This window comes from Haemaphysalis longicornis, unplaced genomic scaffold (genome assembly GCF_048455015.1).
Source record: "Haemaphysalis longicornis isolate Haplotype H1 unplaced genomic scaffold, Haemaphysalis longicornis Haplotype H1 scaffold_7, whole genome shotgun sequence".
NCBI classification, from domain to species: Eukaryota; Metazoa; Arthropoda; class Arachnida; order Ixodida; family Ixodidae; genus Haemaphysalis; species Haemaphysalis longicornis.
Genome location: NW_027526422.1, coordinates 133,588,172 through 133,602,788, shown reverse-complemented (window position 1 = coordinate 133,602,788; position 14,617 = coordinate 133,588,172). Strand labels below are relative to the sequence as shown.

At 46.9% G+C, this 14,617-nt stretch overlaps 1 protein-coding gene across 1 annotated transcript in view; it reads right to left on the bottom strand.

Annotated features, from left to right (window-relative positions):
- The window catches only part of LOC144145161 (uncharacterized), a 36,672-nt gene extending 22,618 nt beyond the window's left edge, over window positions 1–14,054 (bottom strand). The window contains exons 1-3 of the mRNA XM_077676666.1: window positions 13,920–14,054; window positions 11,719–11,819; window positions 9,675–9,737 (exon numbers count right to left, since the gene is read on the bottom strand). Coding sequence (XP_077532792.1) covers window positions 9,675–9,737; window positions 11,719–11,819; window positions 13,920–14,040 — 285 coding nt within the window. The 5' untranslated portion in view covers window positions 14,041–14,054. The remainder of the gene's footprint in view (window positions 1–9,674; window positions 9,738–11,718; window positions 11,820–13,919) is intronic.
- Between the last annotated feature and the right edge of the window lie 563 nt (window positions 14,055–14,617).

The window sequence follows — 14,617 nt, the reverse complement described above, 5'->3', positions numbered from 1 at the left end:
TCTACCCGCATTTTCTGCAGCGGGCGTCAAAATCTACGGACGGCTCATCTGTGTGGGCGTAAATTAGGACGAATCTTAGCTGATTACGAACCTCGTTTCAAACCAAAAAAGCGAGTCTCGGCTTTGCGATGCTTCTGGTCCTCATTTTGTGTACCTTCGTGTGTTTTGTGCAATGTTGTCAATAAATGTAGCTCCTAGTTTCCTTCTTAAATTGTGTATTTTCTGTCATCTGCTAGCCATGGCTCGCGGCATAAATAGCTTGACTGCAGGTTGAGGAGGGCCTTTGTTTAACTAGAGAAGATAGCTAACCTGCGATAAGAAGTTCTTTCTGCAGTGAAGCCCCCCCCCCCTTCCTAGACAAGGAGCATTACGGGGAAGCTAGGTTGTCGATTTCAAAGAATTTTGATTTCACGGCCCGGCAGAGCTTATATTGGGAAACAACACCTACGATGTGGTAGTGTCCCGTTCTTGGTTTTCTGGCTAAACACGCACGCAACTTCCTCCCCTGGGCGTCAGTGATAGTATTATAAGTTGTGCAGTGAAGCCGACCTGAATGCTTTCCGCTCTCATCCGCGAAATTTCTTTCGAGGGGCGGAATGGCAGCTTAGAATAAATCTTACGTTTTTCGGACAGCTTAAAGTGTAAGTATGTTTACACTGTTTATATGCCCCCGGTGCCAGCAGCAGCGCTCTATACTAACACCACAGACCTATTGCCGCCGGCGATATCTCGCAACTGATCTGGTACAACATGCGGCCCACGTGCAGCTCCCGTCTCCTTCATAGGGAAAAATACAATGAATGTAGGGGCACAATTTTAAATCTCAGGTTAGGATACACCAATCTAGGCTAGCCCGGTGGGCACGGTCGTCGTTCCATACGTTAGTTACAGAAACTTTTAGGACAAGTCATGGTGCACTTGAGACAGTGATGAGTGCTTTAGTTAAGCTTATTTTTTGCTGCCAAATGGATATTTGAGAAACTGCGCGGTAGTTTCTTCAACCACGTTGGTTGAAATTATTGCTACGCTTATGCGGCTGCAACTTCTCTCGCAGCTTGCCCCGACGGCTCGTGCTAGCGGTCTTCATGGCTACAGAATGAAGATGCGCGTCGAATGAAAAGGCCCCGATTTCTTTTTGCTTCCCTGAATCATCGGTTTTTTTTCGCACGTGAAATAGATCTCTAAATTTTTTTCCAGCGCAGCAGTATTTAATTCTGCCGTTCACGGCGCCCACTGGCAACCTGGACTATTTCTTCAGCAGTGGCAGCTCGCAAGTAGCAGACGACGCGCTGCAGACTGATGACGCGATGCGCGTGACGAGATCTGTAATCTCCTTGTCCCCGCAACGCGCATGCGCGCTCTGTCCACGCGGTGCCCTTAAGATGCTCTAGTAGTAGCATACGCTGCGTGCTCCTGTTTTCCCACTTACTGTGACCGCCATATTACATGGCCAACATTTCGGTGAGTGTGCGATGAAAGCTTTCGGTCAGGCCATTTGTCTGGGGATGGTACGCTGTGGTCAACTTGTGTCGGGTGGAGAACGAGCGTTACACGTGGGGAACGACTTTGGATAAAAAGGAACGGCCGAGGTAAGTGAGCAGTTCCCGCGGAGCTGGAAAATGAAGTTTTCTAGGAGGAAGTCGGCAACACTAGTGGCACAGCTTGTTGACAGGGCACTGGAAATGGCATATCGGGACGCGTAGTCGGTAGCAACCATAATCCACGTATTGCTAGAAAGCGATGAAGGGAAAGGGCCAAGTTGGACCAGGCCGACGCGGAAGAATGGTTCGGTGGAAACATCCTCGTGCTCAAGGGGGCCTGGAGGGAGCACTGACCATATGTAGCGGTGCTTTCACAAGTCGCAAGCGTTGAAGTATGGTTTGGCCGACTTATAATGACCAGGCCAGAAGTGTCGGTGTCGGGCGCGGTCATAAGTGCGCGGTCATATGTGCGCGCAACACCGAGATGGCCAGCCCACGGTGCGTCATGAATCTTTTGGAGGGCATCTGGGTGCAAGTGTTCAGATACAACAAAGAGGACGTCAGGGCCATCCGACCGGTAGTCGCGATGGTAGAGGACTCCTTCAAGGAGAAGAAAAGCTGGGAGCGATGGGTCAGAAGGTTCACATTTTATGCGTCCTATGATTGTGTGCAAGGAAGAGTGGCGACGTTGCTCTTCACCTATCTGGAGGAATTCTGATATTGCCAAGAGGTAGGCATCGTCAGCGGCATCAGCGTTGTAAAACGTACGGACGGGGTAACGGGATAGACAGTCGGAGTGTTTGTGCAAATATCCCGAATTATGAACAACGTTAACGGTGTAGTTTTTTAGTCGTAGTGCCCAACTACCAAGCCGCCCGGGGGAGGGGGGAGTTGAACTTTAAAAAAAGTTGGATCGGTCGGCCGATGTCGAGGGTTGAAGTGATGATCGATGATCCGATGATTGCTGGCTCATTGGCCGACGGCACATAGGTAACGACGGTGTACTCCAAGCAAACTCAAAATGTACAATATGTACACTTTATTTACATTACGTATTTACAATTCATAGCTCGTGATCGCAAACAAGAGGTCGGGCAAGGCCCGCATCAAGCGGGGCTCGCCGCGCTCTTCTCTCCTCTCTCAATCTCCTCTGTCTCTGTTCTTCCCGAAAACATCAAACTCTTCGGTTTTATTACCAAAACACCGCCCACAAACAGGATGTCACAACTTGTGAATGAGGATGGCTTATTGATTAAACCACACTAGGCCACTGATTGGCCACCGTGGCAAACAAAGATAGATGGGTTCAAAATAGTCCCGTGACCCATCTCTCTCACTCTCATACAGAAACCAAAAGGTATTCCGCAAAAGACAGATATAATGAAAATGAAAACCAACCACTAAAAGCAGACCTAACGACGGGAAAGGCAGACCTAGCCATGCACGCCTATGGCTGTGCTCCGCGCCGCCGAAAAATTTATTTCCTTTGTAGACACGTAGAGTGCCTAGCAAAGCCTGGTCGCCTATACCTATTCACGCATCGAAGCCGCGGAGTCGCCAGGCTCAGACGTGTGACGAATGGCAACTTCGCACAGTAATTTTGAGCAGTGCAACTGTCATAGACTAAACATTTGGTGACCAAGCTTTGACCCCTTGACCGACCCTGGGGTCCCGTCCGGTTCGGGGATTCTAGTGGCAGTAAACGCGGTCGTTAAAATATCAACGGTGGTCCCCCTCTGCTGGCTTCTCAGACGACCGAAAGGAAATCCTTCTTCGAAAGCTTACATCGCTTTCAGCTATTATGGAGTGACCGACGCGCTTGTAGGCGTCGTCTCCGGGCCCGCTGGCCGGGTGGACACAAAAGCGCGGCGAGTAACAAAGAAGCCTCCCCGGTTTCCCCTTATACCCTCACGCCAATGGCAGCTCGGTCGGTGTGACAATAAACGCAATACTGGTAAACAAGATATGCCCACCGAACGATACCTAGCTGGCAGGCAGTAATAATTAATAAGTGAGGGGCCCTTACTTAACAGGGGGGGGGGATCCTTTAGAGACGACAGCCAGCAGAGAGTATGTTGGTCTTTCACTACGGTGAATTCGTGACCATATAGGTGCGCTCGGAATAGTCCCACACTAAACACCAGCGCAAGGCACCCGCATTCCGTGATGAAATAGCTGCGTTGCGCTGGTGAAAAGAGGCTGCTGGCGTACGGAGTCACCCGCTCGTGACCACACTAGACTTGGGCGAGCACTGACCCTATGCTATGGCCACTGGCGTCAGTGTGGACCTGCGTCGGAACAGAACGGTAAAAGTGGCCAAAGAGTGCCGAGCGGGTGAGAGTGTCGAAGATGTGGGAAAAAACTGTGGCTTACTTAGGGCCCTAAACAAACGAAGCGTCAGTCTTGAGAAGTTGTGTAACGCGTTGGGTGATCTGAGCGAAATTCCGGACGAAGCAGCGGAAATAAGAGCACAAACCGACAAAACTGCGCACATCTGTTGCTGAGCCCGGAACAGCAAATTTTCGCACAGCTTAAATCTTGCCGGGGCCAGGTTGCACACATTTAGCATCGACTTGGTGGCCGAGGCTGGTGATTTGCCATCGTCCAAGCTTTCATTCTAAAGAGGTAAGTTGAAGTCCCGCTCCGCGAAAAACAGCGAGAACGTGCGACAGGCGTTGGAGGTGGGGACGAAACATTGGGGAAAAGACGATAACGTAATCAAGATAGGAAAGGCAAGTCGACTATTTAAAGTGGGGGGGAAGCGATTCCATCATTCGCTCGAATGTAGCTGGGGAATTACAAAGTCCGAGTGGCATTACTTTGAATTGGTAGAGTCCGTTCAGAGTGATAAAACTGCTCTTTTCGCGGTTCTTGTCGTCGACAGTGACCGGCGAGTAGCTGTAGCCGAAGTCAATTGAAGAAACGTACGTGGCGCCATAAAGGCAATCGAGTGCATCGTCAATTCTTGGAAGGGGATAAATGACCTTTTTTGTAATTTTGTGAACGCAGAAAATAAAGTCTGCGCAGTCGACACAAAATCACCATGTTCCATCTATCTTTTTATCCAGGACAACTGGTGACGCCCAAGAACTTCATGACGTCTCAATGATGTTTCTAATGAGCATTTTGTCCACCTCGCATGGATAACAAGCCACTCAGCGTGAGACAGTTGGTACGGCCATTTGTGCACAGAGCTGGCATCTCTGGTGTTATTACGATGACCGACGATAGATGCCTAGCCCAAAGGCCGATCACCGAAATCGAAGGTGTCGGTGTATGGCTACAAAAGACAACGCAGTTCTTCAGCTTGCTTTGGCTTTAGATCTGCTGCAATCATTCGGCATCTTTTCGTGGAGGAGTCGGTAGTGGTGTTTCAATATTGATTGGATGTTCACAAAGGTTTGCAGTGAAAACATCGTAGTCACGAACCCACGCCAACGTGGAGTGCGGAAGGACTTGCGCACAGAAGCCGAAAATCAGAAAGGGCAAGGTGACTTTGTTGTTGGTGAGTTGCTACGGTGTGAGGTGGTGTCAAACTGTGCGTAAGAAGCACGTCACGGATTGGTTACACTACGTAATCACCGTCAAGAATTTATGAGCTGCACGACAGGGAAACACAAGTTATTGCTCACCGCGCCATGTAAATGTGGTGTTTAGAGGAATGCCTCTCAACGGACGCGTCGTCGGGAGCGGGTAAAATTGGCATCTCGAGGTGAAGGACACCGGTAGAACAGACAATGAGGGAGGTGTGCTCAGATATAAGGTCACGGCGAACGATAAGTTCATGCGAGGACGTTCAAGCACCGTGAACAAAACAGTCGTTTGACGACCAGCTTAGTCACAGGAGCAGAGCACATTCCGAATATTACAGGCGTCCCTCCATTAGCGATTCTAAGATATGATGTTGGTTGTGCCATATCTTTGCGTAAACGGCGGCGAAGATGAATATAACATATAACTGCTCTACTGTATCGAGGAGGGAAGTGACAGGAACGCCGTCAACTTCAACGTCGAGTAAATGTTTCATGGTAGCCGAGGTCAAGAAAGGATTTACGGGCGAAGTCGTTGAATCAGCGCCACCTCCGGGAGCTGCATTTGCTAGTTTTCCGACGGTAGGTGGCCGTAGCTGGTCGGAGGCAGAGGGTGACGGGCTTGTGGTGAGCGGGACTGGCGTCGTTGCGGGGACTGCGAACGGACAGAAAATCGAGGAGTATGGGGACCGCGGTCGTCCGTGTAAGATCGAGGGGCAAGGCGAGGGCGGTGATCGTCGTCAGGTGGAGAAACCTCGGTGGAACGGTGTTTTAACGACACACGGCGGGGCGATGGCATGCAGCGACTCCGGCAGTATTGAGCAATGTGGCCCGACCAACAGCAATTGAAGCAGATCGGGCGGTCATCGGGGGTTCTCTATTCCGAAGGACGGCGAGGTCGGTAAATTGGAGGCATAAATTGATTCCGGGGGCAATGGGCGGCGAAATGTGTAGCGATGCCGCACGACTCGCAGAATGAATGCAAGTCAGGCCCATGTCTGAAATTTCGCATGTTATAAATTTGCATAAGTGTACGCGCGTCGACGATCGTTCCAAAGTACACAAGTTCGCAATGAATAAACAGAAGGCTGCAGTCGGATCGGACGAAAGTGCGGTTTCGCATGTTGTTTCCTGCTCTTCCTAAAGGAAGGGTGCTATCACGTGGTGGCTGTGAATAAACTTCAATATTAGTTGGCGCGCGTCTTGTAATATTGTGACAGCCTCGAAGGTGTTATACAGAGGGCGTGTGCTTGTGGCACTTGATGCGGGAGAGGAACGGTACGCCATCGGCGGCAAGTTGACCCAGCGCGACGAAAGTGATGCCAAATTGTTGTGCTTGCACATGAGTTACCTGCTTCCCGGGGCCGATAGTGTCGTAATCGCCTTGTAGTGTCTAGGCAGATTGAGGCAGATTTGTTTGGGGGCGATGCGATAGCACTCCGACTTCCTTCTATTGGCGTAGATCATTTTTTTCACGAGGGAGCGTGCACATGACGTGACTGGTGCCAGTTGGCGAAGAAGGGTGGAAGAATTGGCAGTTTCTAAGGCAATAATGAAACATACATTGAGTCACTCTACTGCTGCAAAGCAGTGAGGGAAGTAGTGCTTCAAGTTCAAGAAAAACCAAAGTGTTCAACAGATGCAAGAAAATCGCAAGCGTTTGTATAAATTGTGCCACATTACTGGGCTATACTTATAACACAGCAAACAATAAGTGCGGAAGATGGTTTTACAGAAGCCAATCTGCTGATAATGTTGATAACTATTTGCTGTTTATTAATATCTTCGTTAACGGGATTTTATGAAAACAGGCTGTCGCAATACGCTGTCTTGGCTCCACTCCACAGGATGCGTTCATGAGGTCAACATAATAATCAACGGTCACTATCGTCGAGGTCATTGCCATTTTTTGAGCAAGCCATAAATTGACGTTCTGTATGACACCGCAGATTCCCAAATAACAGTGAGACAGCACTGCGCTGGCACAATTATGACGATGCGGTGCGAAGGACGAAATATACGTTGACTCTAATATTACACTCATTACTGCTTAACATCTATGTGGGCATGCCTTTCTTGCTGTGCTGTATCGTTTAGTTACGCTACCTCCATTCACGGTTGTGCATATGAAGTTACGTCATTTTTTAAGTAGTGATGCTTTAGTTTGAAATATGATCGTTTTTATCACTATCTTTGCCGGGACGTAAAGTTTGGTATATTATCCCTGCTTTTCAATTTATTTGTATCTAACTGCTCCCAATTTCCTCGGGAAATCGTAAGCCCTGTCGATATTGCTGCTGACCCCTCAAGGTTCCATTCCAGCCTTATATCTCTCGCGTCTGCAGTGGTGCAAGTGTTTTCAGCGTCCTTCACTGCTCCCAGAATCATTGTTGGTGTTTCCAGACACATAAATCGACCGTATACATCTATCGCAGGTTTTCTGCTGCGTTTTGTTCTACTGCAACCATCACACTGCAATCTATGTTAACCTACCAGATAGAAAACAAGCCTACATAACAACCATTGGAAGTGTCACTACATTGTCAGTCTTGTTCAGTGCAGCCACCAGCTTTTCTTCCTTGAAACATAGTACTCACCCCTTCCTATCTGTAACAGCGAACATGCCGAACAATTTCTTTGTTGCTAGCCCATTGCAGCAAACACGCCTTAGTGAGCACTAAGTACTGCCAATACCAATGGAGGCATTGTTGTGACGTATATTACTGCGACATCGCAGCTACAGCTGCGGAAGATTTTCCTATCGACGCCTTTTCGTGCCCCAGGACTGTGAGAGAGATTTCTTTCAAACTTTCTGGCTCAAACATTTCAGTAAGGCAATTCTATTCAGTGGACTCCTAAGTAAATCTTACCTGTCGTACCGCGGACCATCTATGCCCTGTCATAGCGAATGGCCACATTCCTCGCCCGAAGCCGTTTCCGTACTGAATCCTATCCAAATAGTTTTGGACAGGGTTGGTCGAACCGGCCGCCAGGTGGGTTCAACAGTTGGAGACTCGTTTTCATTCATGTTTGTGAGTGAACGACTCACAACATTCAAGGATCCACCAACAAACACTGCGAGGACCAGCGCATTCACTTTTTCATGCCAACTACGAGTACGAGTAGGAGATGGTGTGAAGCCGGTGGAGTGTGGCGACTTCGGCTCAGGAAAGGTGAGAGTGGGGTAGAGGGAACCATTCACGCTGGTGTCTAAAGTGCGAGAGAATGTCCGCGTAGACATTGTGTGTGTGTGGGGGGGGGGGGGGGGGGTGAGGGGGGTCTTCTTCTGGTCTTGCGTTTCTCCGGAGATGTCCCGAATAGTGTGTACTCAGGCAGCGGCGTGCGCTGCTGATTTCCTTCTGGCACATGTGCGAAGTTGTCCAAACTAACTAGACGTCGTGGAGCAGCTGGATGGTCTTGAGGATATTGCCGGCGAACGGTAATATGCATCCGAACTAGAAGTTGCGGCAGGCGGCTGCTACTTCTGAGTTCCTGTTGACCGTGACGTTGTCGCTGTTTGTAGTGGTTCCTAGGACAATGGCGATTTCCTCTCGGGCTTTTGTTGATGTGGGGCATATTGTGCCGGCTGTGAGAGGGGCTCCTCGGCGGTCCATCAGCGGGACTGCGGGGGCGGGTTTACCGGCTTAGCATGCGGCGCCCATGTAGCGAATCCAGGGTGCCCTGAGAGCAACTTAATAACCGCATCGACGCGTACTTTACGATGTGTTTTGTTGTAATAGCGGTGCATATTTCACGGTATGAGAACTACGAAACGTGTTTTAGCTTATAGAGGGGACACGTTGTGGCTGGTCTTTGTCGGCACTAGATTTACGAGGCGTGTAAGGGGGAAATCGTGAAATCCTTAAAAGGTATTTTGTACTCCGGGTTGAAGCACCAGGCACGTAGATGTTGAGGGGCGAGACCTCGGCCGAGTTTGGAGGCTTACCGGATGAAGGTATTCCGTTTTTTTTCGGCGCTTTGAGAACCTAGTAAGGTGTGCGAGGGTTTAAAGGGTTGATCAGTATTGCTTGCGTTATTATGACTGTCCTTCTCCTGCAAGACGGCGACGGCGGTTGGCGTTGAGCCCCACAAGGTGCATCAGCTGCGTGAGTGTGTGTGTGAGGTGAGCCCGTATGAATGCGTCCATATTTTAATAGGCCGCCGAACACCCGGCGTCTTGCAGCTTTTTTCCGTGGACGTACAGGCATAAACGGCGGCTTTCAATTTTTCGGTGCCTCAAAAAGGGAACTTCATAGAGCCCTAATAATTCGCCGCGTCCACCGGCTCACTTCTATCACGTTCATGTATGCAGCCGACACCCACGTGTGCGCTATCATTATTGTTCCGCCATGGTAAATCACCAGTTGAGAGCGGCATGTCCACATCTGCCTGGTGCGTTATTTACAACGTCAAATACTGCAACGACATGGCGAACTAGCCTGAATAGATTAAATTCTTTGGATTTCACTCCTCACAGTGAGACGAATTGCAGCGCACGCTGGGTGAATGAAGTACTACACAACGACAAAAGATGCACAAAACATGGCCACGTACTATTGGAACAAATGTCTGCAGATTGTACGCGATTCTAGTTGGTTTGAGTGAATAGTTAGCAAAAAGAATCTTGATAAAGGCCTGACATCGCACGACGCGGTACTCTTACGTTTTGGTTGTCTTCTGCCACGGCAAAGCACATCCGAACGGCGGAACAGATTTTAGGAACCTCCTGCAACACAAAAAGAAAATTCACCGAATAAATTGAACCTATAAGGAATAAGGAACATAACTGTAATTTTTATGAGTAGAAGAATACGTAGACGTAAAAACCTGGCAAGGTGTTTCACCCGGCAAGTATATACGTTCAGGAATTAGAAACGCCGGAGTTGAAGTGTGCGTGCAGCAAAGACACTACAGTGAAATATATGGCCGAAGCCTCAGCATTCACTGAAAGAAGCATTCCGTAAAAACACTCGCTTCTGGCATTGTTTTTCCAACGTTGCCATTAAATATCTCTTTATACAAGGATTCAAGTTTTGACACGTTTCTGCGCTGGTACGCTTCTAGTACGTCATCTGAATTCGGTCGTGACACCTATATTGATATCGGTGTTTTTTGTACCCAAACTATTAGTTGTTGGTTTGCTATGTCGCAGTTGTGTCACATATACCCCACAATGATTGTATATCCCACAACAGGAGTACCCAGTAACTAAAATATAAGGTAACGGCGAAACTTAAAGTAGAAAACACGTAGCGCAGATGGTATTAAGCCGTTCGAAGTGTACAAAGTTTACAACACCGCCCACCTTCCTGCATACGCAGTGCCTGAAAATGCAGTTATTACACTACTTTAGGGGCACTCCTCTATCGTGTTGACGGCCTTGCAAAAGTGGTCAGCAAGAGAGCGGAGATGCAACTGAGGGTTTAGTACCTTGCCTGAATGTTGCCGCTTCTACTTGCCGGGAAGTAACCATCCAATTAAACTCCCCCGAAACAGTTTGTTACATCAAAATACAACAGGGGCCAACTTGTGTCGTTATGAACTACAGCCGCAATGAATTGCTTACTGCTCCGGCCGCCTTCTCTATAAGACAAATATCCGGAAAAGTCAACGGAGGCATTTCTTGATTCCAATAAAAATCAGGCAGCAGCCGTGGCGAAGGTGCCACACCTTGTGATTTCATCTGAAGTTGGACACCTTTATCAGTACCAGAAGCAATTGATATTGAAAAGATTGTTACAGATGCACTGAAAGCACACAAAGCTATATTTAGGTTACCGTTGAATGAAACTAGGACAGGTGGTGAAAGGGTAACCCTATTTTTATGGCATTGCTGGTAACTTTACTCTACGTGGGTGGACACGTGGGAGGACTCTGGAAGGCACATCAACGATGTTCTTTTGTGTTTCGTTAAGTTTGAAGCTAGTGACTCGGTAAACACAGGCTAGGATGTTTTGTGGCAGATAAGATTCGACCAGTCATAAACAAATTCTTGTTTTCGCCAGGCCAGATCACAAGTGGAATCGGTTGCCTCTAGCGATGGTCGTCACTATGGGAAGCGAGTATTTTTTATTCATTACTGCCAGTTGAATAGTTTATTGATGACACGTTTCCTGCATTATGTGTATCATAATAGTCTTTGCCATGACTTGTCGACATTTGAGCAATATGCCACTTAAATTTATATGTTTTTGACAGTTTGCTTTTTTCTGTTGTATTGGGAATACTACGTATTGTCTTCTTTGTCAGTTCTATATTTGTTGTAATTTGAGCTTGTGTTCTCTTTTGAGTTCTGTTGTGTCGCCGTGCCTTTCTAATGCCGAATTCGTAGTGTGTAAACGAAAAATGAATAACCAGGTCGTCGAATTCCAACAGTCATAAACAAAGCTTCATGTATGCGCAGCTTCAGACTTGAACCCTCGATCATGCTATGTTCTCGCATTCTACCTTACTGAGTTCCTAAGCTCAAACCCGCCCATCAAGTTGGCTTAAAATTGCTTTTGTACAAAATCCCGCCTGCTGGTCACGCTTTTTAAAAATTTATTGAGGCATAAAGAACAGAATATGCTTCATTATAGCGTTGATCAGCACACCGAGAGGAATCCGCAAGGTTAAATTAAAAGTCGGGACATTTTTGGGTGCCCGTCACTAACTTGGGGGGAAGGGTGTATACTGCTATACTGCGGAGAATAAGTCAAATTCGATACCTTTATCAATGAAGCTTTTATGTTCAGGCCAATGGTTTCATTTTTACATGCTAAAAAATGGCTAGTAGCCATTCTTCCTGCCTTGGCTGCTTCCCATGGGTCTGAAATTGGAGAGCGCTTATTAGCTGCGCCGCGCTGAGTACATTGTGCAGTAGAAGGCTTTTGTGCATAGAGAAAAGTGACAGACATGTTGGCCAAATTAAACCGTTGTTGGATCTTTCACGGTCAATCTGGATGTCTTGTTTGCAACTGGTATATTTTAAGAGCGTCCCTCAACTATGGCTCTGGTAGGGTTACAAAAGTAGTTTAATTATCACTGCGATCACTCTATCCATGAAACTGAAAACGTGTAGCCAAAAAAACCACCTGTCAATCGGTTCTACAGAGTGATGCGGCCGTCACCAATATTTCAGGGTGTATCTCCCACTTCTAATAAATAAACCAAAGTGATCGCACCCAACATCTTTTTACATCGCCGTAATCTGCTAGTAATTGGAGTACTGCCGCAACCACGAATAAAAAAATACTACCGAGAGCATAAGTCAACTTCTTTGAACCGCAGTCATTGTAGTAACCGTAAAATTTAAATCGATGTGATAAGAGTCAAGTGTACAAGTAAAACGCTATACACGAGAGAATTCCACCTCAGAGGAACAGCTTTTTAATACGACTCTAAGAAAGAGCTATAAGAAAGAGCTATCGCTACGAATTCAAAGACTATCTGTGGTAAAAGTGGCATCAAGCAGACGCTCTATAGTTTCCCGGTAATGTGGGTACACGTGCCAGAAACTATGGTTACCACAGAAAAAATCTATAGTGAAAAATGCTATAAAGTATTAAGAAAACCGCTTAAAAAAACGCCATGAACACTTATTCCGCCGAAACGGTCTAGCAGATTTGTTTATTTTATAGACGACAAGAAACAGAAAACCGCCAATTCTATGAATGAGAACCGCAGAAAAGTGAACTCATTATTACTGCGCAATTGCGGCGGTCTGAGATTGCTGTTTATGAAAATATCCTGTTTGAAAGCGCAGCCAGCGTCGTAAAACAGCGTATAACTATTAAATAGACAAATCCGAAAATAAATTGTTTTTTTTGGTATGCCGGTATTAGAATATGACGCAAAAGAAAATTTTGCCCTGTGCCGACATAATAAAGGTAGCGTATCTAGATCTCGTTTTGGTTTGGGGATTGCCCATTCAAGTTATGACAAGTCTGACATAATAAAGGTAGCATATCGAGTTCTCGTTTTGGTTTGGGGATTGTCCATTCAAGTCATGACAAGTGAAAAAAGACAAAATGCGCTGACGGGGACCAAAGAATGCGGATGCCTTCCAATAATTCTCGTATAATCGTACTGTGTTCAATTTTTGTGTGCGAATTTGTATTGCTAAGCATCGTGCCGAAAATGAAATGAATATTTGGTAAATAAATAAATGCGAAAATCAACTAGCCGTGTGTAAAAAGCACAACAATAGGGGAACGCGAAGCTCGCAAAAACCAAGTCCAACATCGAACGAACCAACCCCGGAGCGAGCGGATCAAAGTGGTCTGCGCGATGCGTATCAGAACACCTGTTTCTTGTCGGCACTTTTTTTAGTGCACTGCGATTGTGTCCTCCAGTGCTTCACTGATACAGGCATTCCATGGGTTACGCTTGCGGTTAATCATGGTGGTCGTCGGACGGAGGGCTGAATTTCTGTGTAATTTGGCACGTCCATGCACCCGTCTCCAAATCCAATCTTTTTGACAAGGCCGAGATGACGCAATTGGATAGACCTCGGCCTCATAACGCCCGGAACCCACGTTTGTTTCGGGCCACAGGAAGCGTTGTAAATTTCGTTTGCTTCACGCACTATCACGATCAGCATTTTCAGAGATATTCGGCTTTTTTTCACTGCGTTTTGGGCGCACTACCGATGACATCAGTTAAAGGGTAAGAGATTCGCTTTAATAATTTCCGTTCTTTCAGATATTCTGATTGGGAAGAATTGAGTGAGAAAATACTGTATAGCAGCCACGTATCGGTGGGAGCTCATTTTGTGATGACTTCATATATGGGTAGCGTGATTAAAAAAAAATAAAAGCATTCTTACTGCTCACTAACTGAAATGATAAAACGACCTTGACCAGATGCAACAGTGTTGTTCATTGTGCTAATATATATCTACATAAAGCGCTTATGTTCGTTTACTTACTTAAGGGTCCACCACACCAACGCATTGGCTGAAGAGCCTCGCACAACACCATATATGCGACAAGAATATACAGTGCCGATGTACCTTGTCTGGCGAAACTGCAGTGATTACTCCAACACATCCTCTTCTGCAAGAAGAAACTGTGGAGAACTGCCGATGAAATAATGGCTGGAACTCGAAAATTTTCATCCTGGGTTCATGCGCTTGCAGAAAACATTAATTACGGCGTTACCACAAAAATAGCTCTTCCTTTATGGCATGTCAGCCCGAAAAAGTATGGAGGGATTGATTGAGGCAGGCACGCTGGCGATGTTTACACAGACTGCGCAAATTTTAAAGGCCTTCCTGTGCTGTGGAGCTCGGCTTTGAGCACAACTTAGCTGAATGCACGACAACTTTTTAGCGCTGTGTCGAGAGCAGCGAGGCGTTGTTGGCTTCGTTCAGGCAGTTTCAGTAATTTAAGTGACAGCCTCATTTTTCAACATTCTGAAAAACAATGTCATCGGGTTCAGCAAAAGAATGTTCTTATTCCCAGTCTCATTAGGTAGGCATGTTTACGTGTGCCATGCCTTCCGTACTTTGCGAGACGAAGGCTGTCTCAGTCATTTATCGCAACACGACATTAACATCTCTCACTGACAATTGTCGAATTTTAGCCCGGATATCTTGCTTTTTTTCTAAGACTTCCATTTGGCATA